General features: G+C 28.9%; 1 protein-coding gene and 1 long non-coding RNA gene across 7 annotated transcripts in view; one reads left to right on the forward strand and one right to left on the reverse strand.

Annotated features, from left to right (window-relative positions):
* The first annotated feature begins 9,628 nt into the window (after positions 1-9,628).
* Positions 9,629-26,025, forward strand: part of LOC126898729 (probable cytochrome P450 6a13) — a 44,617-nt gene continuing 28,220 nt past the window's right edge. For 2 of the 4 annotated variants that reach the window (XM_050673035.1, XM_050673036.1), the window contains exons 1-2: positions 9,650-9,973; positions 13,153-13,402. In XM_050673035.1, the coding sequence (XP_050528992.1) occupies positions 9,827-9,973; positions 13,153-13,402 (397 nt within the window). In that variant the 5' untranslated portion in view covers positions 9,650-9,826. Of the gene's footprint in view, positions 9,974-13,152; positions 13,403-13,509; positions 14,772-26,025 lie in introns of those variants that run through there. The other 2 variants (XM_050673034.1, XM_050673037.1) reach the window with 2 other exon arrangements.
* LOC126898734 (uncharacterized) overlaps positions 16,745-26,025 on the reverse strand; it is a 28,836-nt gene continuing 19,555 nt past the window's right edge. The window contains exons 1-3 of one of the 3 annotated variants that reach the window (XR_007702363.1): positions 22,513-22,522; positions 21,761-21,895; positions 16,745-20,800 (exon numbers count right to left, since the gene is read on the reverse strand). This is a non-coding gene — a long non-coding RNA (uncharacterized LOC126898734). Of the gene's footprint in view, positions 20,801-21,760; positions 21,896-21,972; positions 22,398-22,512; positions 22,523-26,025 lie in introns of those variants that run through there. The other 2 variants (XR_007702362.1, XR_007702364.1) reach the window with 2 other exon arrangements.

Here is a 26,025-nt window from a genome sequence, read left to right on the forward strand (position 1 = left end):
TGATCTAATTACTTTTTGTTCCCCCTCGCTGGAGAGTGTACTAGCTGCCCTCCTTTCTTTTTTCCACTTTTGTTTTCGGACTAATTTCAAAATTATGTTTTCGTTATACCCATTAAATTTAGCTATTTCTTTTATAACCACCAATTCTTTATCATAATCTATTTTATTCATCGGAATATTAATTAATCTGTAAACCATACTATTAAAAGCTGACAATTTGTGTTGCCAGGTGTGGTTCGATGTGTTCGGAATGTATCTGAACGTGTGTGTGTTTTTCCGATAAATTTCAAAATTTAGTTCCCCCTCTGTTCTTTTAACTAATAAATCCAAAAAAGGCAATTTTCCCTCTATTTCTTGTTCATATGTAAATTTAATCGATGGGTAAAAAGAATTTAAATGTTGTATGAAAACCCCCATATTAAAATCTTTATTTATAACTGCAAAAATATCATCGACATACCTAACCCAAATTTTTGGAAAATCACCATAAGTGTATTTTAAATTTGTTTCAAACCTACTCATGAAAAGTTCTGCTAAAAATGGTGATAGCGGATTTCCCATTGCTGTGCCCTCAGTTTGCTCATAAAATTTATTTTGAAACTGAAAAACATTTTGACTCATACATAACTTTGTTAAATTAATAAGCTCATTTATTTTATCCTGTTCAATGTTTTGGTCCTTTAGCCAGTCTTTAAGAAAATCAATTGTTATATTTATTGGAATATTCGGAAATAAGGCAACTACGTCAAAAGAAATTAACCTGTCATTATTTTGAATGGTATAACTAGATAATTGTTTAACTAAATCAATATTATTTTTAACTGTTAATTAATTATTTAATTTGTTAATTAATTTCGATTTTAAAATAATGATATATTCGTAATAATTGTATTAGTTTATTGAAATTAATAAATAAATGAAAAATGTATTTTGTTTCAGATTGTTATTTTGATACTAATGGCAATTTGGTTAACCATCACTAAAATACTATTTATTATTAAAGAAAAGTTATGTTAATTATCAAATGATTTAACTTTTTCCTAAATAATTATGCTTCGTGTAATGAAAATTTACGTTCAACAGTAAATAACTTTTTTTACTTAAAATTCCAGTTATGATTTTCTTAGTATACGCTTTTTATCGAGTTTTTGATCCGAAAGATAACGCTTTAAAGCTTCGTAGGCTGACGGTCCATATCTATATTTAATAGGCATTTGTACTTTGATAAGTCCTGGTTCTTTGAATGTTATTTTTTCTTTACTTTTATAAATAAAATTGTGAACGTTTTTTTTCCGTGCCACAACTTTGACCGTAATTGGTGATTGAATAGAACATTCTTCCATTTTTATGTCATTCAGTTTTGTACTATCATCAACCTAATTTAGATATACATCTATTTAAAAAAAAGGCTATATCTAATAATATTTATCATAAAATTAAGAAAAAATTTTCTTTAGCCCCACAAAACAAAATTTTCTTACACACAACTAAATGGCAAAAATTAATAATAACTAATCAGCAAATTAAAAATTTTTTTATCAATTACCAATTCTGATCCTCATCACACTTATTTAAGAATAATCAGTTTTGTGGTTAACATTTTACTAGTTCATAATCATTTCTCAAACAAAGTTTTGGAATACTAAATAAGAATTAATTTACCAATAACTAAATCATACATTTATATTTGTCCAACGTTCAGGTAAAGATTTTGGTTTATTATTTTTTAATGATGTCCATTCCATGAATCTGTTTGAAGCCCATCCGAATATCGAGTTGTTCTTTTTTAAACATTAAAAAATTACACGATTATTACTAAACGATTAAATAAATATTGTGAAAAAATCTTTTAAGAATTATAAGAAATATTTTCAAATGTCTTCAGTTCTGATCTAACGTTTAGAATTCATTGTGGATTCATGTAAAGAACATGTTATCAATTTATTTAATCAAAATTGGAAGAGTAACTATTATTACGAGGTCGAAACATACAATGAGTTTAGAAAGTCAAAAAAAAAAAAGAAAACATGTATAGTCTGTAAAGTTTCCTAAAAATACAATAACCCATGAAAAAATAAATATATTCATATGTTTGAACATTTTTTTTATCTATTAGTTAATTTTACTTGAGCATATCTATATTTTATTTATAATATTCTGAAATAAAAATACATGCATAATTAAAAACCAAACAAAAAGTTGAATTTCTATATACTTTTATAATAAATTAAAATAGTTATAAAATAAAATATAGATTGAACCATTTTAAAGTCATATGGGAGAGTTTTAAAAGACATACCATACAAATTCAAATTATGTATCATATTTAACGTACTCTTGTTATTGATTCTCGCGATATGTGATGTTTAAAAACATTATTCGGATTTAACTTTATTATTTTAAATGTGTTTCGATGAATCATTATAAATATTTCTAAGTTAAAACTGAAATTTTAAACTTAATTTAAATCTAACGAGAATTTTAAAACACCATAGAAACAATTTACCTGATAAATTAGATTGTAAAACATAAGATTTAACATTATCGTGTCCAAGCATCAAGTTAAACGTTATCATCAATTCATGTGTTGACAAGTATTTTAATTATTGGCGTGATAACAATAATAATTATTGTTCACGCAAAAAATATTATAATAAAAAAAATTCTTTTGTATTTTTAAAAAATTATCCCTTAATTATATAGTCATAAATAAATCTATGTATTTTTTTTTTTTGAGTAAATTTCATTTACATAAAATTGTTGTGAAAGAAATACAATAGTTGTTCATAATTATAAAAGTGAAAGATAATATCAAGCCAATACTTTGCAAACCCAGAGTAGTACTTTATTAACGGTAAGCTTTATTTCCAGAGCTTTAAATAAAATAATAAGACGATACTCAGTCATTAACAATTAGTTCTATTTTGAAGTTTTGACCATTTTTGCTTAGTAGAAAGTTTACATTGTTTATGATTATAAACCGATATTGATTCATTTAATAATTGCGAAGAAGTCCCGTGTACGCGCAAACGAGTACTTTTAGGATTTATGAATTGTAGTATCACATTTTAATATATTTAGTAAATAATACATATACTTAATAAAATATACCACCAAATCAGTGTCCGCCCGTGGATAAGACGAATAAAAAAATAATACCCTTACATAAGATTCAACCACTCTCTTACGCATTCCATAAAACGCCCACGTAAAAGATTCTATCACATTAATCAATCAAATACAACAAAAAATATTTTAAGAATCTCACCAGAGATCGCTAAATCAGTTTTGAGGGCTATAAAAAGGTCATTTTCCCCCAAATTTGGGTTCTCTATGCTCTCTCGCTCTCTGTGATCTCTGGACTTTTCAATCAACATACACGAATGGAATCTGCTGAGTGTATGGTTCGCTCTTGGTTACAATTCTATATCATATCTATACCGTTTTTATATTCCATTCCTAATCGCTGGGATTTAAAAGAAATATTATACATTTTATTTTCGGTCAAATTTTTTTGGTAATACAAATATTCTAACACTCATAAAATATTGGTATTTATTTATTATATATATATACACTTCAAAAAATACATGATTAGACTCCATTGTGTTCTATTACTCATTGAATATTTAAATATTTACATCAAATAACAAAAGTAAAATAAATTTAAGTTTCACCTTGAGTAGATGTAGTTATACGCGAGTTAATATAATTTATATCTAACTTCAAGCGCGTCTACCAACACACATACATAAATACCACTAATATACTAAGGCGTAAATACAGAGATCGGCCGCCGGTCTTATCGCTCGTTAGAGAGCCGGTGTCAGTATCTGATAATATAAACTACCTTGGTGTGCTGGTCGATCTGGACCTGATGTTCGGGCCACACGTAGAGCGTGCGGCGAGGAAGGCACAGGGAGTTTTCCTGGAGATTTCACGTCTCATGCCGAACATTGGCGGCCCTACGCAGGCTAGGAAAAGATTACTGTTGAACGTTGTGCTTTTCGTTAAGTTTTATGGGGCTCCGGTGTGGGCTCAGTCACTAGAGTACAGGAGGAGGAATGTGTAGGTGTTGCAGAGTGTTCAGCGTCGGGCGTTGCTGTGCGTACAGGATAATCGCGGGGATTCCTCCGATTGATTTGTTTGCCTTGGAGAGGTCTGAGATGTACCGCGAGCGTAAAGCTGTTGGAGCAAGACTTGAGGAGACATTGTTGATGAGAAGGTACCATAACATCCAAACTCTTACGGTGGCTAAGTGGGAGGAGAGGACCAGAGATTCCGATAAAGAGGAATGGACCCTGCGTCTTATAAAAGACCTTGTATTGTGGATGAATAGGAGGCATGGCATGGTGGATTTCCACATGACCCAACTCCTCACCGGGCATGGATGTTTTGGAAAATATTTGGTCAAGATCAGAAGAGAGGCTTATGAAAGGTGTTGGAGCTGCAATGCTGCAAGGGACGATGCCAACCACACGCTATTCGAATGTACAGCGTGGGAAGGAGAAAGGACCATCATGATATCGATTCTAGGGGAAGTAAACCCGGATAACTTAGTAGAGTTATATATTTAAAGTATATTAGAAATTACAATTTAATTATAAATTATAAAAAAATTATAATTTAAAGTGTATTATAGAAAAGTATATTTAGAGTATATTTAAAATATAAAAGTTTAAAAACTAAACGTTAATAAAACGTTTTGAAATGAAACATTTAAAAATTTAATGTATAAAATTTAATCTTTAATGAAACATTTAGAAATTAAATAATTAAAAATTAAATTTTAATTAAACATTTAATTAAAAATATAACCGTTAATTAAACGTGTAATGTTGCAGAATTTGTCTAGTTCTTTTTAGTTAAATCTTATCAGTTAATGGTGTGTGCATTAGGTATTAAGTATGTCCCAAATTATAATTAACTATCTATTACTTTTTGAGGGTCCATATTCTGGCTGAAACAAATACTAGCATAATAATATTATAATCAAAGTTTTAATTAATTATAAGCGCTCTCCAAAGTGTCTCTTCACTAATTTTCCAGCTTATCTGATTAATGCCAATTTCCGAAAGGAAATAGTGTGGAGTGTAGGACACTATTATAATCTATTATGCAAAGAACTTAAGTTGAACTCGCATCTACCCTAGATCACTGTATGGATGACTGAAAAGACGTAGGACATTTGGAAATATTTTATTGCACACGACAGTAATGTTATTTAGAACCTTTTTATTGGTTTTACAAATTATTAAATTACAAATGTGTTCGTATAAAATACGACAAATGAGCATACCACATAAATATACATTGTATTGTGTAATTATTCACGATTGTCAAATGGAATAAAACACATTCACGGGTGAAGTACGAAAACTCTAATGTATATGCAAATGTATTTTTATTACTGTATAATTTACAATATAGTATAGAAACAAAAAAATGTATAAATATATAATTTTTTAAATAAAAACATAGTTATTTTGTAAACATATTGTTTTTTTTGTTATTTTATTTCGATTATCCTTGAATTTGACTGGAAAAGTCACACATTCTTTCTTGTCAATTTTTGGCAAAGCATCCATTCCTAGAAATGATCTATTTGTAGCCAATTCCACCAGATCGGAAAAGTAATACAAGTGCTGAAGTTTTCATAAGTATTAGAGTTAAGATGAAAAAATCAAATATTTTTTAACATACTTTCATTTGTGGATAATTGAAAATAGTTTTCGAGATGTTTTCTAGACATTTACTCATAAATCCCGTACAACAAATTTCGTAGAAATATAACAAATCCGATGTTTTAATTCGGGGAAAAATTATCGGTTTCTTTTCAACCACCATACGATCAATTGAAGACTGAAGTATAACCTTTATTTCATGTAAAGTACGTGGACGTATATAAAACAATTGTCGATCTATTTTCTCAAATAACATATCTTTAATGAAGTACACAGTCGTCATCTCGTTTTGACTGAAACAGTAATGTATCTTTTCGGGTAAAAGTTTGCACCCACTGTGTCAGAATCACCTAAATGCTTTCATCTTGCAAAAGTAGTATTCCGTTTAAATTTTCCGTTATCGATAAAATATATCCGCACATTGAATACATTCTTTTTCAGTAAATCGATAGTGATAATAAGTTCTTGATGACTGTTTACCAACTTGACTTTTGGCCAAAATGAATCGTCTGGATCCAGACCAATGAATACGCGAGACATTCGTGAAATACTCTACATTGATGAATCGTCAAGTCGTTGATTTTATTGAATTTATACCTTGGTGTAGCCATTGTGATTAAAGTCTCAAGATCCAATAGGCCTTACTATCGCAGCGATATTCGCATTCACCGTTTTTTCAATTGTTTTAATTGAATCCAAAAGTTCGTAATATATTCGCTTCACAACTGAGCATGCACATTCAGGATTGTCTGAATTTTTTCCCGCATTCGATAATTCACAACCTTTGTAGTGTAAAAAGTCTCCACTGGTACCGTTGACTTTATCTCCTAGACATTCCGCAAAATATTGCAAATCTCGATCATTTTTCAATAATTTACTGACTGGTTTAAAAACTCTATCTGTCGGATCGTTTCCAACAAGAAAAATCAATTTATCCGATATATTACTGAAATAATCCATCTTACACGCACAATAGATTAACCGTTAATCTATTGTTAATCATTAACGAATACTGAGAACCGATTAGTAGTCAGCAGACAATGTTGCTGCTGCACGACACCATACTTTCCAAACATCTGTTAGACAATGAAATTTCAATGGAGAATGAGGTGTCATTTATGGGTTACACGACCTACCTACGGCTTATACCCCGTCGACAACGGCGGCGGCGGTGGTTGCGATGGCGCGACGACGGCGATGACGTAATATAACGCGCGACCGTTTGACATACAAATCCGGGGAGGGTGTGACAGGGGCAGAGTCTTTAACTTTATTGTATTACAATTTTCGCGGGTAAACTTGTTATCTGTTAGAGTTTGCCCCTAAAGCTGGGTTCTCATATCCCTATTCCAGGTTCCTGGTTGAACAGGTTGAGGGCTTCAGCAGTCCTGCAGGTATACAGCCGAATGGATGTATAGCGGTAGGCTCAACAGAGAGACGTACGCGTCGGCCGCGACCAGTCAAAGGCTGATATAACACTGGTAAACCGGGGAATCTGGGTGCCCACGCTGTCGGTTAAGCGTTCCGGATTCATGGTGTCAGACTCGGTTGGGCTTGGTTTTTCAATGCTGGAAGGGCACGTGGTTATGCGGTGATCCGTCATGCGCGCATGACCCTTAATCGGGCGATGGTCGCAAATCGATCCCGGCTGCGGTGATCAGCCTCCGTAGTGGTGCTCTGCCGTGCACCTAAAATAACGGCTAAAGAGCGGTTATAGTGGTTGGTCTCTGCGAACCCACTCTAGGAAAGGTCTTCGCTATACTGGGTGGGGAAGGGCTACGGCGTCATCCGTCATAACCGAGGACTGGATCGCGCGGTCCCCTTTTTTGTTGTAACAGGTAAATAGCCTGCAGTGCGAATTCTGGAAATGGTTAGTGGAACCGAGACTCCCCGCGCCAATGCCTCCGGCGGCTGGGGGGCCTATCCGGCCCCCCGGACCCCCCGGACGGCAAGGAGTAACAACGACTCTTTTAAGGTATTACAATTTTTACGAAAATACACGTTTATTATATGGAAATTCTACGTGCACGGCTCAAATGTTATCTGACGCAAAAATTTTTTTTTTGTAATTGTAGCTTATGAGTTCTTCTACAACATGTATGTATTGGTGTAATCGTAATATTGCATAATTTTGAGTTAAACTCTTTAAAAAACAATGTAAAATAATTATTTGCATTTTTTTGTGTGTAAAAATTATTAAAATTAAAAAAAAAATTTTTCTTAGTAAAATTGAAAGCCGATGATTTTTTAAACATTTTAAATAAAAAAAAAAAATTAAGGTTTTTAATTAAGCAGGAAAAAATGATTGAAGAAATAATAAATATTCTAGAAAAAAAAACAAAAAAATACAGTGTTATGATATTTAAATAGTACTCAACCATTACTGTATCAATTTTTGGCCTTGAATTTTTGTACATGACCTCATAAGGATATAATAAAAAAATTTGCTAAAAAAATTTTTTTATTAGTTGATTTAAAAATGGTACTTTTGGCCGGCTAAATCAGCGTTTGGTCCCACTGTGCTCCGCCAACCCACATTATTATCGCAATTTCAACAATAACACACTTGATTTACAATTTTAACAATTACTATTGACCTTTATTAGCCATTTAATTACCCATTAACACTCTTAATTTATTACTTTTTGATGACGTATGACACTAATTACCATGGCGCCATCCTTTGATCCCCAGAACCCGCTATTTACTTACTACTAACGTTTAACTATTAAACATTTAAAATTGAAAAGTTTAAAAATAAACATTTTATAAACATTAATTAAACGTTTAATTTTTAATTGTTGAATCAACGTTTATGAAATGTTTTATTTTAAACATTTAAAATTAAAACATTTAAAAATTAATCATTTAAAATTTAAACAAAAATAATATTATTATTTTTATTATTATTATGGTTTTTATCGTTGTCATATTTTATTTATACATTATTATTACAATAATAATAATGAAGTACGTGAAAAAAAATATCTTTGTCGACTTTGTTATTTGTTTGTTTGTTTAGTCATATATTACTATATGTTGTATTAAGTATATACAAATTATTTTTAGTCGAATAATAAGACGTTTTTTTGAAATTAAATCATTAATCAAAGAAATTAAGGATTCGAAAATAATAGATTATTTTAATAATTATAATAACTTAATTTAAATATAAATAAAGAGAACTATTTTGATTTTAGTGAATTTTTTATTCTATATTATTTATATACGTCGTTATTACGTCTCGGTGGAAAAAAATTTATTATATTGAATACGTATACATTCAAACGAAATTTCCGTCACTATATTTTCACATGAACATAGTTATTAATATAGTAATAAATTAAATATTTTTGTTGATACTTTAATTTAAATACAAAGGCAAATAATTATTTGTCTTATAATAATAATAATAATTATTATAAATAATTATAATTAATACTATATATTTTCACTTATATAACCAACTCCAAAACTGAAATAGCGTTAGTAATATTCTTATTGAATTCACAACTTTTATTTTAATGTGTTTAAAAAAGTTATTGTAAAAACTAATTGTAAATAATAAATAGTTGTTGCATAAAATAAATCTCAACTTAGCAATGTATACATTTACTTTTTGTGTCATTTTACTTATCTTGTTGTACTACATGTGTAATTCAACCTACGACTATTGGAAAAAGAAAAATGTACCGTTCGTTCACCCTATCACATTTTTTGGAAATTTTTTTCGTTTCATAATCGGAAGGGAAACTATGTATTATACATAAGTATTATACTTATCACAAATTATATCACGAGGCATTTGGAAAAAAGTATTTAGGAATTTATTTTATGAGGACACCAATGTTACTTTTACGTGATCCAGAATTAATAAATTATATTTTCTATGGTTCACGAAATAAACAAATTTTAATTTGTATGTTTAAAAAAAACAAAGAAATATGGGGGGGGGTAGTATTCATCCATATATCATAAGTATACAGATAATTAAGCAATTATGAATAAGTATCATCAATTTAATATTACATTAATGTAATGATCATAAATTTCTTTTTGTTTCAGTTAATTTTGAAGAGATACATATTATAGCAAATGCGTTTTTATTATATTTTGCTAGTTTTGAGACAACTGCTATAACTATGTCATTTTGCTTGTATCAACTTGCACTCAATAAAAATATCCAGGAGCATGTCCGCAAAGAAGTTTTTCAAGTCAAAAAAAAAAACAATGGAATTTTAAACTATGAATTTCTTGGAGAACTTCATTACTTAGAAATGGTCATACATGATATGAATTTTACTATAATGTGGTTTTTTTTGTGTTTTACCCCTTTTTCTCGGCTTTCGCCAGACTGATTTCTTTCAACGATACGTCGAACGATTACAGATGGTATCTAGTCGAAGACATTACTCTCAAAAATTGAAAAAAATATTCTTGCTTCCCGTAATTGTAGGAAATCTTAAAAAAAATAACAATTTTCAAAAATTGGTAATTTTCGACATTTTTTTTTTCTTAGAACTGCCATTTTTTAAAAAAGAAAAAACAACATCATTTTTTTTTTATAGATACTATAGATATTTACCGACAATTTGGTATATTTTTGTGAAAATTTGACCCCTTACCTGTCTATAGGGTAGGATTCAAAATGAAAACTTCATTTTTGAAAATGCTCCGGAAATAGTGACACTTATATATATCTTAAATTAAAGCTTATATAATATACTTTAATATGAAAAAAATGAACTTAAATTTCTATTTTCATCTATCACTAAATTATTAGTTGCAAGGTTGCTGTGGCGTTTAAACATGGATCTTTTACGTTTTGGGTACAAGGTTTAAACCCCGCCACTAAAAATGAATTTTTTTTCATTTTTTTAAAAATTCATTTTGAGTTAGAAAAATCTTTTTAACTCAATTTATTTTTGTCTCATTAAGATTCAATAACTTCAATGAATATAACGGAACCCATCACTGTAGTTTCTCTTTGTGAGCAGAAATTTCTTATTTATATCAAAATTATTTTACTATGTGTTTTTTTTTGTGGCTATCATTTATTTTCTTGACCAATTTTTTTTAACGATACATCAAATGATCACAAAAAATTTGAATCTTTAAATGTTTATGTCAAATAATAAACAATAAAACTTTGTTCATATATATAATATATATATTTATGTATATAATATTGATGACACGCACGTATGTACGGGTACAAAATCAAAAAATAAAATTATACAGGAATAGTGTTGCCGGGGTTGGGTGACTGCGTTACGTCAGTCTAGTTTCAAGACCATAGGCGACGGGACACGTGAGAATAATAACGAGTGGTTCGTGGAGAGTTACAAACTTATAAGCATACAAGTGAAATTAATATAAGCAATGCTTATTAAGCATGTTAAGAATGAGTTTTAGTTTCACCTGAATTTAATAGTGAACTTTAGCAATTGTAAACAAATTTTATAATATGCTTAATCGAGTAGATTTTTTTAACAATTGATTTTAGTTAAAGTAAATCATTAAAATGATTAAAAATCACTTAAAAGTTACTTAAAAATGATTACTCTGATTTCTAATTAAGTGATCTATTACGATAAAAACGCAACAAAATATTGAGCTTTTCCGATAATTTTATTGTAAATAGTAATTAAAAATTTTTCTGACTGCATATTAATCTTAATAATACCATTATTTTAATTCTCGTAAAATTTTCTATTTAATGATGTCAACTTCAAATTTGCATATTGAGCTAAAAGTCATGTTAACAAATTCAACTTTTTTTTTATAATAAACCTTCACAAAAATTAACTTTAAAGGACCAAAAAACTTTGTTTGTTAAATAATATTTTGAACTGATTATTTTTAAAATATTAAAAATCATAATCAGTAATAATTTGAAAAAAAACCATTTTTTTTTTTTGGTTTTTAATTATTTTTTTTATTTAAAGTATGCATTAATCTCTTTAATTATTATACATGTTATCACGTAATCCAATAGGACGGAAAAAACAAACTACACTTATTACAATCCGCCGCTTAAATATGATTACCGTTATATATAAGTATATATATTAAGTATAGTTTTACACCAAGCAAATATAATTATAGGAACACAATTTTAAATTGCAAAAACACAAGAAGAAAAACTTAAGTCGTAAAGAGCCCATAAGCAAACCTAAAACGCCAACCAATTAGGTACACGTCGGAAACGGAATAGAACACATTATCAGTGATACATATTGGGCGGCGGCCTTGTCACGGTGTCAAGGTCAGGGAGACATCCGATGACGGATGATTGTTATATTAATAGGTGGACGGCTGATATCGAGAGAGACATGGGGAGCGTAGACCGAAGCGCAGTGCCGTGACAATGTTTGTTATAGAAGTAACAAAATATACTACATTATAATATTTTATTATTTTTCCAAAAAAATTACAATATTAATTCATTGAATATCAATTTCATGCTAAATTTAAGCATGAAAAAACTTTAATTTAACATATGTTTGAAGGACGCAGTATTTTCGGAACATTTTCAAAACTGGATTTTCGTGAAAAGTTACTGTTTTGATTCGCCCGCCCCTGTGGGCAAGTAAAAAATCAGGGTTTAAAAAAATTCATATTAAATGATAGGAAAATATCTAAGGTTTCTACATAAAAAAATTATATTGATTCGTTCATTTTTGAAAAAATTATGGCAGTTTTAAGAAAAAAAGTGAAAAAAATGACAAAATATACCAATTTAAAAATCTTGTAACTTGGTACAATTAAAAATCTGCTATAAATTAAAAAAAAAATAATTTTTCCATTCTTGGATAAAATAGTCACTCCATTCTGAAGTGGGTTATAATTATACAAGGTAATTGATTTATCGTTGACCACTGATTTCTTTTAAAATAATTTTAATTTTATAATATTGTTGTGAACTGGCTTTTTGCTGCCTAATTGTAATTGTGTAATTTAATAGTATATATTAATCATGGGAACGGAAGCTCCTTTGTCTTGTATATAAAGTATTACCCAGGCAAGAATCTAGTCCTTCTAGAATATTCGATGTTTGCTCAGCCCTTTTTAATGTATTGGGCCAACAGCCGCTGCCGCCACCTGAGGCGTAGCGCCAGTAGTAGTCAGCTACTCGTTCAAGAGTCATATAGTATATAGAGTCCAACCTAGATGACTGTCCATTGTATTTTTTATGTTATTTTGCGTCGTCTATTTAAGTCGTAAAGTCAATTATAAGTGTATATATATATTTAAATATAATAAATAGCAACTAATATTCAAACGCATTATCTCTTCATTTTGTCAACCGAACCAACCCGGTCAAAACAATATAGACATCATCAAGTTTTTTTATAATTATATTTATTTTTCATTATGATATTTACTATAGGTTTACAAATATATTAAGACATTTTATTAAAATTTTTATGCAAAGTTAATATGATTGCTTTATGTAATATTAACAGAAACTTTGCGAATGTATCCTCCGTTTGAAATATTGAGAAATACCACAAAATCGTATCAAATACCAGACGAAGATTTCGTTATAGAAAAAAATACAAAAATAGTGATATCTGCATATTGTATTCATATGGATCCAAAGTACTATCCTGATCCAATGAAGTTTGATCCAGAGCGATTTTCTCCTGAAGAAAAAGCTAAACGTCCTAATAGTACTTTTCTACCTTTTGGAGTCGGCCCTCGTATATGTTTAGGTGCATTATTTCTCTAAATTGATTTAAAAATTTTATTTAAAATTTGATAATTTAATGTTTATTAAATGACCTTTTCATTATACGATTATAGCTGTTAAATTTTTCAGGTAACAGATTTGCCATAATGGTTTTGAAAGTAGCTATTTCGCAAATTTTGATGAGATACGAGATACTTCCATGTGAAAAAACGCCAATACCAATGAAATTGGATACGCGTTCATTTATTATGAGATCAAAAAATGGAATGTGGTTAAATTTTCAACCTATAGAATGATAATGAAATACAATTTTTAATTTTTTTAATTTTTATTTTTATCAAATATGAAGAATTTTAGTACATTATTTTTAGCCCTTTTTAAAAAAAAAATTTGATGGGTCGATTACAATTTTAGAGTACTTCATAAGTTACAAGTATTTAAACACTGTAGTATTAAATAATACATATACTCAATAAAAACATATCACCAAATCAGTTTTCTCCGTGGATAAGATGAATAAAAAAAATAATACTCTTATACAAAATTCAACCACCCACCTACGCATTCCACAAAACACTCACGTAAAAGATTCTATCACATTGATTAATCAAATCCAACAAAAAAATATCTTAAGAATTTCACCAGAGATCGCTATTCTAGTTTTGTGTCTATAAAAAAGCCATTTTTTCAACGTAGCCATTCTCTCTACTCTTCCTAGTCAATGTTTACACACATGGAATCTGCGTCGATATATGGTTCGCTCTTAGTTATAATTCTATATCATATCTACACCATTTTACATTTCATTTTTAGTCGCTCGGACTTAGAAGAATTATTATTCATTTTATTTTCGGCCGAACGCACTTTTTGGTGATACAAACATTTCATCACATAAAACATATTGGTGTTTGATTTATTTATGATATTACGACAGACACAGATAGCTGATAACTCTGTATACTATCTCAGAATATTATAATTAAAGTATTTAACATTTAACGTGACATTCGGAGGAATTTGCTGTCTCAACAGTCACCCATTGTATTTCGTAATCGCTACTAAAAATTTATACTTACGGAAGTAAAACATCATTGAGTAAATTGAAAATTTCAAACCTTAAGTCGTATAACGCTGGCGTCAGCGAGCGTTTTTCTCGAAAACGATCGAAATTTTATAACCTTCGCCGGCGAGCGGCAAAAATTTTCCGACCTTCGCCAATAATTTTCCCGCAGTCTGGTGACCGAGTACTTTCGTTGAAAAAAAAAATTTTGAAAATCTGAGCACGCTAAGTAATTTTCCCAGAAAAGCGTTTTTTTCCTTGTTTTATTATAGAATAAGATAATTAAAAGAATTTCTAATCTGTGTATAATTAAGGAAATAGAAGTTGATGTNACTATTTTTGTATGATAATTATGGGTTTTGTATTTTATTTTAATAGAAGTTGATGTTGCTTTTGTAATTATCCATCAATTTCTTAGAATTAAACACTATCTACAGATTTGCATCGAAGCGTTTCTTATAATAGTGATTTTAATCACTGTCAGATTAAATCTATACTGGACCCATTTATGCAACGTCCCCATTGTGCTGGGTTTTTATTATGTCAGTTTTGTTTATTATATAAATTATGTATTTTGGTGAAAAAGTGTTGACACTAATAAAAATTATTTAGTAATTGATATATCAAAAATATGTTTAACTACAAAAAAAAAAAATATTATATAGAGTGATTTTACCAGTTAATGAGCAGTTAAGAGTTTTTCATCTTTTACAGTTCATCATTATTTAATTTTGATGATATACTCATTAAGTTAAAATTGTTTTCTCTTGAAATTTCTCTATAGTAATAATGTAAAAATATTTAAAATTAACTAACACAAATATTTTAATTTACAACTTTATATTAAAAATTTAAATTTACATTTGAATGAAAAGCTAATGACATTATACAAAAAACTAAGATATTGAGGTAATGCTAAGTTTAAAATTTTTTTAATGTTATAAAAACTACTAATATCAACTTATTAAAGTCAAATGAATATAACTTATATCTAACTTCAAGTGCGTCTACTAACACACACAGGGCCGGATTTACCCAGAAAGGCTAATAAGGAACAAACGCCCACGTCTTAGAACACAGATTGAATAAGAGCTGAGCTGATCACCCCCTCCCAATTTACTTAAAAATTTGTATTTTCTAATGTATAATGTATAGTTACTTTAAAAGTATTTAAAAGTTAACGTAAAAAAATTATGCATTGAAATTTTGTTGTTTAAATTATGATGATAAAAAAATCAATCATGCATAAATTATAATTAATGAATAATAATAAAAAATAATAATTATATTTTTATTCTGTTAATAAACGGTTAATTTAGTAAATACAGTTGTCAACTTATTAATGTAAACAACAAAAATGTGCACCGTTATAAAAAATAAATATCATTAGTTAATGAAACAATACGTTTAGCGTTTTCTTGATATAATTGCTCGACATAATTTGTACGACCGCCGTCGAAGAGTATTATTTTAGATAATGTATACCGTCGTGCCGTAGCTACCCTGCCCAATCACATTATATATATTGTAGAATATATTCTTGCTAGTTTATAATTTTACAACAGTGAGCAACTAATTTAACAAAATAACTACATTAATTCTAATAGATGGAAAATCAAATTCGTAGAAAGGAATTATATCTAAAAAAAATCGTGAGTTTTTCTAGCCGCAGCGCCCCTTCAAGTTGTGGCCCCCTAGGTTATAGCCTAGTTAGCCTAGTCCAAAAGTAAAATAAATTTAAGTTTCACCTTGAGTAGATTTAATATAGAGTTGTACTAGAGATATAGTTATACGCGAGTTAATATAACTTATATCTAACTTCAAGTGCGTCTACCAACACACACAGATACATACCACTAATAGTGACATCAACTACATAATTTAACACAGCAGAATATTTGTCTTATTAGGATAATTAGAGGTAGGTGAAAACATTTATTTATATAACAAATTTATAATAAACCCTTCACCGAAGGAATTTCTGTAAAATAAACAATTAGAGTGACGTAAGTTGTTGAAAGCAAATTAAGTAGAATAATTGTGTAGAGAAGTACGATATTCGTGATTCACATAAATTCGTATATTCATTTTTGTGCAGGGGCTAAATAGTATTATTATGTCAATGTGTTATTCACATGTGTTAGACGTGTTTATAACCACATCCCCGAGATCACTTTTTATTTCATTTGTAGTGTTTTGGTGTTTATATTTATTACAAAATACTACAATTAAAATTTATAATAATTAATACTTTTTAATAATGAAAAATAATTTTATACGTACATAAAAAAAAAAGTACAAATAAAAAGTGTCACTGGATTGACGAACAGCGCGAGAATAAAAAAAATACACGGAGTGTTATCGTACTGCAGTACATCTAAGATAAAACATATAAACATATATAAACGCATTCATTGTGACATGTTATTTAACATCTTTGTTAATCCCTACATTACCCCCTTTCCAGTGAAAACGATAATTTTACGTTAAACATACATAGTTACAAATATCAAATATAAAAATACAAATACAAATATAAAAGTGATACAATTCACAATTTACAAAAACCTTACGGGGAGGCGGATGGTTCTTCCTGACTTGGTTTGTTTTGTTTGTATTATTGTTGGTCTTGTAGTTGTATTTCTCTGGTTTTGCTGGTTCGTTGTTATTGATAGATTTGTGTTATTATCTTCATTTTCGTTGAAACATGGCTTCAGTCTGTCTATTGATATGATACATTCTTTTTGCCTAATTAATAATTTAAAGGTTTTTTCGTATCGTTGAACAATTTTGTACGGCCCTTCATATGGTTGTTCTAGCGGTTTCTTGACCCGGTCGACCCGAACGAAAACGTGTGAACAGGATGCTAGATCTTTATATATAAAAACTTTTTTACTTCCGTGGTTTGAAGTTGACACTGGGCGTATGGTTTCCATTGTTTTCTTTAGTGTTTCAGCAAAGGAACAAGGGTCTGTCGCCACTGATGACTGCATAAAAAACTCATTAGGTAATCTAATCGTACTTCCAAATACCATTTCTGCGGGTGTTAAACCTAGATCTTCTTTAATCACTGATCTAAGGCCCATAAGAACTGAGGGGAGTACATCTGTCCAGTGCTCAGTTTCGTAACACTTTATTGCCGTTTTAAGTGATCGGTGGAATCGTTCAACTAAACCATTGGCTGGTGGATGATATGCTGATTTACGAGTCGATGAGTCGATCAGTCAATCACTTACGCATTCTGTCTTACACGCGCTTCGTTTCTCGCTGTTATTTATTAGTTCGTTGTAATACAGTTCGTCTCTCGCTGTTATTTGTTATTTGTTAGTTCGTTGTAATATAGTATAGTTGTTATTAAATCGTAAAAGTGTTTATTACTTCTATATATTACACCTCGCTACATTGGTGACCTCGACGATAACAAGTATGAACGCCGAAGAACTACGCAATCAATTGGATGAGTTACGCCAAGAAAACGCTCGCCTTGCAGCACTACAGGCACAGCAATATCCAACAGCTTCAGTGAATCGCGTTGCCGTCAAGTTGCCACCTTTCTGGTCCGAAAGACCGAGCTTATGGTTCTCACAGGTTGACTACCGATCATAAGCCACTCGTATATGCTTTCACCCAACGGAGAGAAAAGATACCTCCTACGCAACTCAACCAGTTGACATTCATATCCGAATTCACCAACGACATTCAACACATTCTATTATAGTCACTACCTAATAACTCTAGCCACTTTTACTCTCTTTATACCAAACAACTATAACAGACAAATTTTTTCCTTTCCCATTATACTACCCGCTACCCTTTCTTTTCCAACCTCCCTCTTTCTTTTTGATTATTACAGAATACAAAATTAAAAATATTGAAGAATTTATTTCAACGGAATCAAACAAATTTGTTGAAAGATTTGATATTGAAACTGATTTTTTAGATTTAGATCCTTTGTTATAGAAAGGAAACAATCAATATAGGGAAGGAAAAAAAAATTAAAAGTTGTAAATGATTTGACAGAGAGTAGTGTGAAGTTCATCTATGAATATAATAATATTTTAACAAAAGATGAAGCACAAAAACAATACTTACTACAGATTGTTACAGAATATCGGCGTTGTTTTCCTAATTGCAGTAAAAGTGTATAATGTCAAGATTTCTAAAATCGGGAAAATTTTTGAATATCTAGTTTATATTTTCATAGGTTTTTTTATTTGTAAAGTAGTTCTTAGTATTTCATTAATATGCAAGTCTGAATTTTTTTTCTATAATTTTAAAAATTATTCTATGTATCTTATGAATATTAAATGGTAGAAAAAAATGTTAAATTAAAAATATATATAATTAACGGTCACCCTAGTAGTTTTAGTTTTAGTTGTGATGTGACAAATTAAAATTTATGATGTTTAATAAAAACATCATACAAGGCTTAACTCAAAATCAAACCAAACTACTTTGAATTCGAAGCTCATTTTATTAAGTTTTAAGTTTGGAAATAAATCGAAAAATTATATCAGAATATCGGTTTGAAATCTGTTAAAGTTAAAAATCGAATCGAATATTCTTGGCCCAATTACAACCATTTTGTAGTTCCTTTTTGTCATAGTATTTAAATTTTATTGTATATAAAATATTGGTAGGGTTCTAAAGTATTTTTCTTATAAATATTTATAACTATTGCATAAATAAACCATTTCTAGTTGCATGCATGACATGTCACTTTAATCTATTATTGTTGTAATAAAAGTTGCGTCAATGTTAAGAAAAATATTTATAATACAATTTATTTTAGATTCGATGCGAAGCTGAGAAAGTATTGATTTTACTAAGATGTGTTTATTTTTTTTATTATTTTTTTTTTTTGTGTGTCTGTTACCACTTTTCTTAGCTCTCACCGAACCGATTTCTTTCAATGATACGTCAAAAGATCACAAACTGTACCTAGTCGAAGACATTACCCTTAAAAATTAAAAAAAATTACCTCGTTCCCCGAAAATGGAGGAAACCTCCAAAAAAAGTATGAATTTAAAAATCGCTAATTTTCGAAATTTTTTCAATTTTTTTTACTTATAAGTGCCATAACTTTTTTAAAAATAAACATATTAATGTAATTATTTTTTATATAGATGCATAATATCATTACCTTTCATTTGGTTTATTTTTTTCATAAATTTAAACCTTAACCTGCCCACAAGAGGGGATTTAAAATGACAACTTTTTCACAAAAAATTAAATTTTTTAACTTAACTTTTGAAAATGTTCCGGAAGGTCAGACACTTTAATACATATCTTAAATTAAAGCTAATGTAATGTTCTTTATTATGAAAAAAAAAAAAATTTCGGATTTTATTTTATGTTCACGGTGAAAATGGCTACCGAATGCTATTTCTGTGTGAAAATTTTCGATTTTGTATTTTACATTTTTAACTTTATTATGCTATAACTTTTTGAAAAATGTATGGATCAATACAAATTTTTCATGAAGAGTAGTATTTATATACATCTTTCATTTGACATACTATTTTTTAAATCGGACCATTTCCCTATATACCCCCCTCGTATATATAATTACGAATCTAAAAAATGCATATAGAAAGTAGAAGTTTTTCAACTTAAATTTTGAAAGTGTTCCGGAAAGTCTGACACCTTTAAATATATATTTTAAATTAAAGCTAATGTAATATACTTTATTATTCAAAAAAAAAAATTTCGGACTTTATTTTGTCTTCACGGTAAAAATAGCTACCGAATGCTATTATTGTGGGAAAATTCTTGATTTTATTTTTTACATTTTTAACTTTATAATGATGTTATAAATTATTGAAAAGTGTATGGATCAACATAATTTTTTTATGAGAAATAATATTTTGTAATAATCCCTTTTTTATTCGACATACTTTATCTGAATCAGGATATTAATAACGAACTAGCAGATCATGTTGCTTTTGGTATAATCCACCAATTTTTTAAAATTAAACACTATCTAAAGATTTGCATCGAAGCGTTTTTTTGATAGTGATTTTAATCACTATCAGATATCATTATACTTGATCCAATGTAATTATTGACATAATAATTACATACCTTAATACACTGTACGTACTGGTCATTACCTTTTTTAATAAAATTAACTCTTTGGGATAAGACTCATTAAAAAAATATGCTTTTAATATACATTTTTTAACAGAGCTATTATTATTTGCAAAAAGTTTAATAATGAAATTAAAAGTTTATTTTACATATTATTTAACTAATTTTTGACTTCTAAATATGTTGAAAATTTTTATTTTTATTTATATTATTCATTTGTCTTTCTAGGATTTTCGAATTTATTTTTAGAGATTAAATGATATTTAGAACCTAAAAAAGTACAATTAATAGTATAGTAAAGAATAAACATATTTAAAACCATATTGATTGAAATGTGAAAGTGATTATAATGTTCGTCATATAAACGCTTCAATGCGAACAGAGGATGAAACTATTTTAGATAGTACCTTCAAGAACCCTACAAAAAATCGGTTATTTAAAAGTTTATTCCTTCTGTTTATTTTATTTAAATTTATCTTTTACAATTTTTTTTGTTTTTTTTTCTTGAATTATTTTATTATCTATGTGTGATCCAAGCGCATAATTAAAATTAGAGCTGTGTTGGCGGGCAAGTATATGGTGACTTGGCAAAATACTTCCGCCCTATCCGCAATTCAGTATCTCAGTATATGTTCTGCCATTGAAAAATTTGTATAAGGTTAATTAGGTTAGGTGTTATTACAGTGTTTTTCGTTCGTCTTAATTTTTCGTCCCAATTATGTTCATGGTAATTTTTTGCGTCACATTCCCAATGCCATATTCCTACTATAATCATCCGCCAGGAACTCTCTACCAGTAGGAAGCTCGGGGCCCCGGATTCGCCTAACATAAAAAACTAATAAGACGAAACCCAACTCGGCGAATAGTCATCCAAGTAGTCATTGAGTATACTGAATAAAACAGACTGTATTATTCAGTAATTTTAAACTATTATAATTTTTTAAAGATATTTTTAATAATAAAATAAATTAAGATTTTTTTTTTTTAAATTTTGGAAAATAATGTGTTCAACTTCTATGGTGTAATTAAACTATTATGACTTATAGTTGAATAAAACCGGTTCGGTAGGTGCTTATATAATGTGACAGATGCAAAAATAATTCTATTTCATAGTAAAATTGATAACATCTTATGTTCGCATTGAAGCTAAAATAAATTTCAATGAAAAATATATTTGTAACACATTTTTAATTGAAATTTTTAATAAATATAATTTTATATCTATAAAACCTGTTATGTTACATCCTAAGCAATTTTCATTGTTTTTAATCAATTGATAACATATAGTACAGAATTTCTTTTGACAACATAATCTTTCATATATATCTTTATTTTTGGGTATTTTATTTCCACAAGCAAAACATACTAAAAGGATAAAATATAGTGTAATTATTATAAATTCACAATTTTATATAAATACATTTAAAATTGACACGACTTACATCGTGTTGAGGGTAGTAGAGACTCGTGGGCCGTTTATAAATAAGTAACTACAGATTATTGAAAAAAAAACAACCCGAAAAGACGAACGCAGTTAATAATATACTTCGCATAATATTGTGGCACTTTTACTAGTGTTGGCGACTCGGTGTCCGGCATTATCCTCGGCCGTCTAAAAGTTAGCAGCGTTGAAGTCGAGTGCGGATCGGTTCGTCGAGTCCGGTCATGCGCCACGTCCGAAGCCGGTGGTGTACATCCTCGACGTTGTCACTTTGACGACGGGAAGAAGACTTGACGGATCTTTTGCGGAGGGTCGTCGTCGGCCATGTGGCACTTGCTGGACTTTGCACCTCGGCGTATGGCACGCGGTGTTGGTCAGTTAAATACTCATAAAATCGGGTGACGGCTGATAAAGGTGTCATAAGGTCGCGGGACATAGTGTATGAAGAAGCGACGCGTGGCCGTGTCAAAATTTTAAAACAATTTTATAATAAAAACTATATAAACTTAAAAATTGAATTATTGAAAAATTTTATACTTACGATAAAAACCTATAAAAAATATTGTTAAGATTAATTTAATAATAAATGAATAATATATTATTAGTATCTTGTATAATCTTCTTTTAGTACATTTCACTAAATCGATGTTTTAAACACAGATTTAAATTTAAATTATTTAATGTCATAAACAAAAACTACAAAAAGTAGCTTTTTTTATATTAAGAGGAAATTTTAATATAACATAACATACCATCTGTATGATTATTGCAAAGGGGACATTTTCCTTTTTTTTCTATTATCCATTTATCAAGACATTCTTTACAAAACTCTCTGGAGCAACATTTAACTGTAGTCATAGTAGACTCAATTGATAAAAGACAAATTGGGCATTCTAAAAAGACAAAGATTAATAAAATTATGTATAGGTTTTAAATACTAAGTTTTAGAGATCAGTTTAAAATTATAAATTTTACATTCGTATGTTATAAAATAACATAAATTGTAATAAGGTTAAAAATGTTTAAATTATTTTTTCTATGTTATTTATGATTTTAAACATCCAGCACAGTGGGGTCGCCACATAATAAACACAGTGTTGATGATATCTGATAGTGATTAACATCAATATCATAAAGAAAACGCTTCTATCCAAATCTGTTAAATTTCACTTGTTGGACAACTTTTTTTTTAATATAGTAGAAAATTTCAATAATTAAATTTGATATAGGTTAGAAATTGTTTGACCTTCCGTAATATTTTCAAAAATTGAGTTGAAAAAATAGACATGCTTGGGCGGTCTTTTTAATAATAATAAAATATCTATTTTTGACTTATTATAACTTAAAAAAATCTTGAGTGGAATGGCTTAAAATAATATTGTTGATAAGAAAGCCTTAAAAGTAATATTTAACTATTGTTTAAACATAAGTATTATAGCAATTTAATTCGGTAAAAGTAAAATGGACAAAAAAATGTAATATAAGACAATAATAACGATGCAACGCTGTTTACATTACAATCGACAGTGACGTGAGAAAAAATAACACATACCAGCCTACTATTTAATAATACTAAATAAGCATGAATCATAAATGTATTACTTAACAATAAAGTAAATGATTTTAAAATTTTTTATTTTTATTTAAACATATAAGAACTTACCAGGTTTATCTTTTTCTTCTCCTTTGGTAAAAAGACAATAAAAATATACGAAATAGTTTAATTGGTTATTGTTAATCAATAAAAAATAAAATTAGTGATTGTCATAAATATAAGACATTATGCATTTATAAAAAAAATTTTTTTATTGATTTGTTCGTTTTTTCAAAAAGTAATGGCAATTTTAAGAAAAAAAATTTCGAAAATTAGTGATTTTTAAATTTGTATTTTTTTTTTGAGGTTTCCACCATTTAAAGGGGAACGAGGGAAATTATTTCAATTTTCGAGGGTAATATCTTTGACTAGATATGATTTGTGATCTTTTGACGTATCGTTGAAAAGTATCGGTCCAGTAAGAGTTGTTGTTAATCAATAAAAATAAAAATTAGTAATTGTAAAAACAGTAATTATAAAACTAGGCTAGTAATGGTTTATGTTTAAAGCGTAAACTAAAGGTTTAAGTATCTCAAAGGTTTTTTATAACATCTATAGTATGAATATATACATTTAGTAATCGTATCTCTTTCATTGTTTTCTATTAATTATACAATCAAACAGGGCCGTCTTTCATTACTTAGAGGCCCTGGGCCTACTTAGATTGGAGGCCCATTCAAGATGAAAAATCTTGAAATTGTTTAAAAACCAGTAACATTGATCGTTATGATTTTTCTTTAAAATAAGTTTTAGCTGAATTGCCGCTTTTTTGTATATCTAGAATTTTTCCACCACTCACTATAATAAACGGTAAGTATTTTTTAATAAATACAAGACATATATTTGTATATAAAAATATATATATACGCGTATTTGTGTATCTACATACTATAAGTAAGTATATTTTTAGATGTACGCGCAATTAGCTTGGCGCCAAGAATTTTATTTTGACACGTACGCGCAGGGACTATCGGTTTTTCCAATAACAATGCGGACTGCTGGTAAACATGTTTAAACATGTTCTACGGCAACAACGTGTTGTAAGCTACGCGCCGCTAAAGCTACGAGATATTTTTTTTAGTTTAATGATTCGTGTTTGTGTTTGTTGATTTTAAATATTAAAATGCATCGAACTCACTCTAGCGGGGCAGCAAAAAGAAGAAAACTAAAGAAGGTAAAATTCAAATTTCAAAGTTGCCGAAGATAACTAATTTTATTAATGTTCAAAGTGTTCAAGAAGCAGGTAAAACTGATAAGTGGAAAGTTTTTTTAAATATATTGATATAATTATTGCCGGAATTTCTTCATAGATATTGCTGCAAGCGTATCTAATGAGCTTGGGCCAATTGACGAGACAGAACATTCGGAATCCAATGATAAAACATTGCTTCCTTTGCCCGAGAATTCGGAGATTTTAAATCATAAGTGTACAGGTACATTTTGTTTTTACTAAATTATTATTTACATGAGATTTTTAAGTGATAATATAAAAAATCTATTTTATTTACAAAAATTGAAGAAAAAAAATGTACTCGTATAAGGGTATGGAATCAGGACGATTCGACCGGGGTTTTATTGCTCGAGTGAAGCATGAATTGACATGCATGCGGTATGCAAGCGTGTAAGTGTAATAAAAAGAGGTCCGAACAACAAATCATGTCCAGACTCTCGCATGTTCAAATTGACTGTTATGTGCATTCAACGTATTAAATTTTCACAACAGAAAGATAAATAAGAAAAAAGGTGTCACGGACTTCTCTCTTTTATTTTCACGCGTGCAGTGAGGATCGTAAGGATCGTACACTAAACATTGATTAAAATGGATAAAAAAAAGCTTTTTGTTAAAAAATTTTGAACTTACTCAATATGTATTTATTTTTTAAATTATTTATTTCATCTTTTCGACTATTATATATAATATTATTATTTAAATTAAAATTTTTATTAAAATGTTTATTATTAATTTATTTATTATTAAAAATTTTTTGTTTCATACCAATAGATGAGTCTGAAAATCTCAGTACAATTACAAAATATTCAACAGACTTAGCATCCTGGAAAGATATCAACGAAGATTTACGAAACTATTGCTTGCAAAAAGATCCATCTTTTTTTCATATTAAGAATGTTGAATATACAAAATTAGCTAGAATTTATGACAAAAATGAGAAACAGAAAATAAGATCTCTTTTTTATCGCAATTTGCACAACGGAGAAACAGTAGAACGAGACTGGCTTTCTTATTCTCCATCGACCGGTAATATTTATTGTTTTATTTGCCACTTATTTTCAAATGAACGAAATCAATTCGCGTTTTTTGGATTTCGTGACTGGAAGCATCCAGAGCGAATTGTAGACCACGAAGAGAGTCGATCTCATAAGGCATCTTTGATAACGTACTCTAAAAGAAGAAAAAACTTAAATTTGATAAATACACAAATGACGCTTCAATTAAATAAT

This window comes from Daktulosphaira vitifoliae, unplaced genomic scaffold, assembly GCF_025091365.1.
Source record: "Daktulosphaira vitifoliae isolate Bord-2020 unplaced genomic scaffold, ASM2509136v1 Scaffold_2, whole genome shotgun sequence".
Lineage (NCBI taxonomy): Eukaryota > Metazoa > Arthropoda > Insecta > Hemiptera > Phylloxeridae > Daktulosphaira > Daktulosphaira vitifoliae.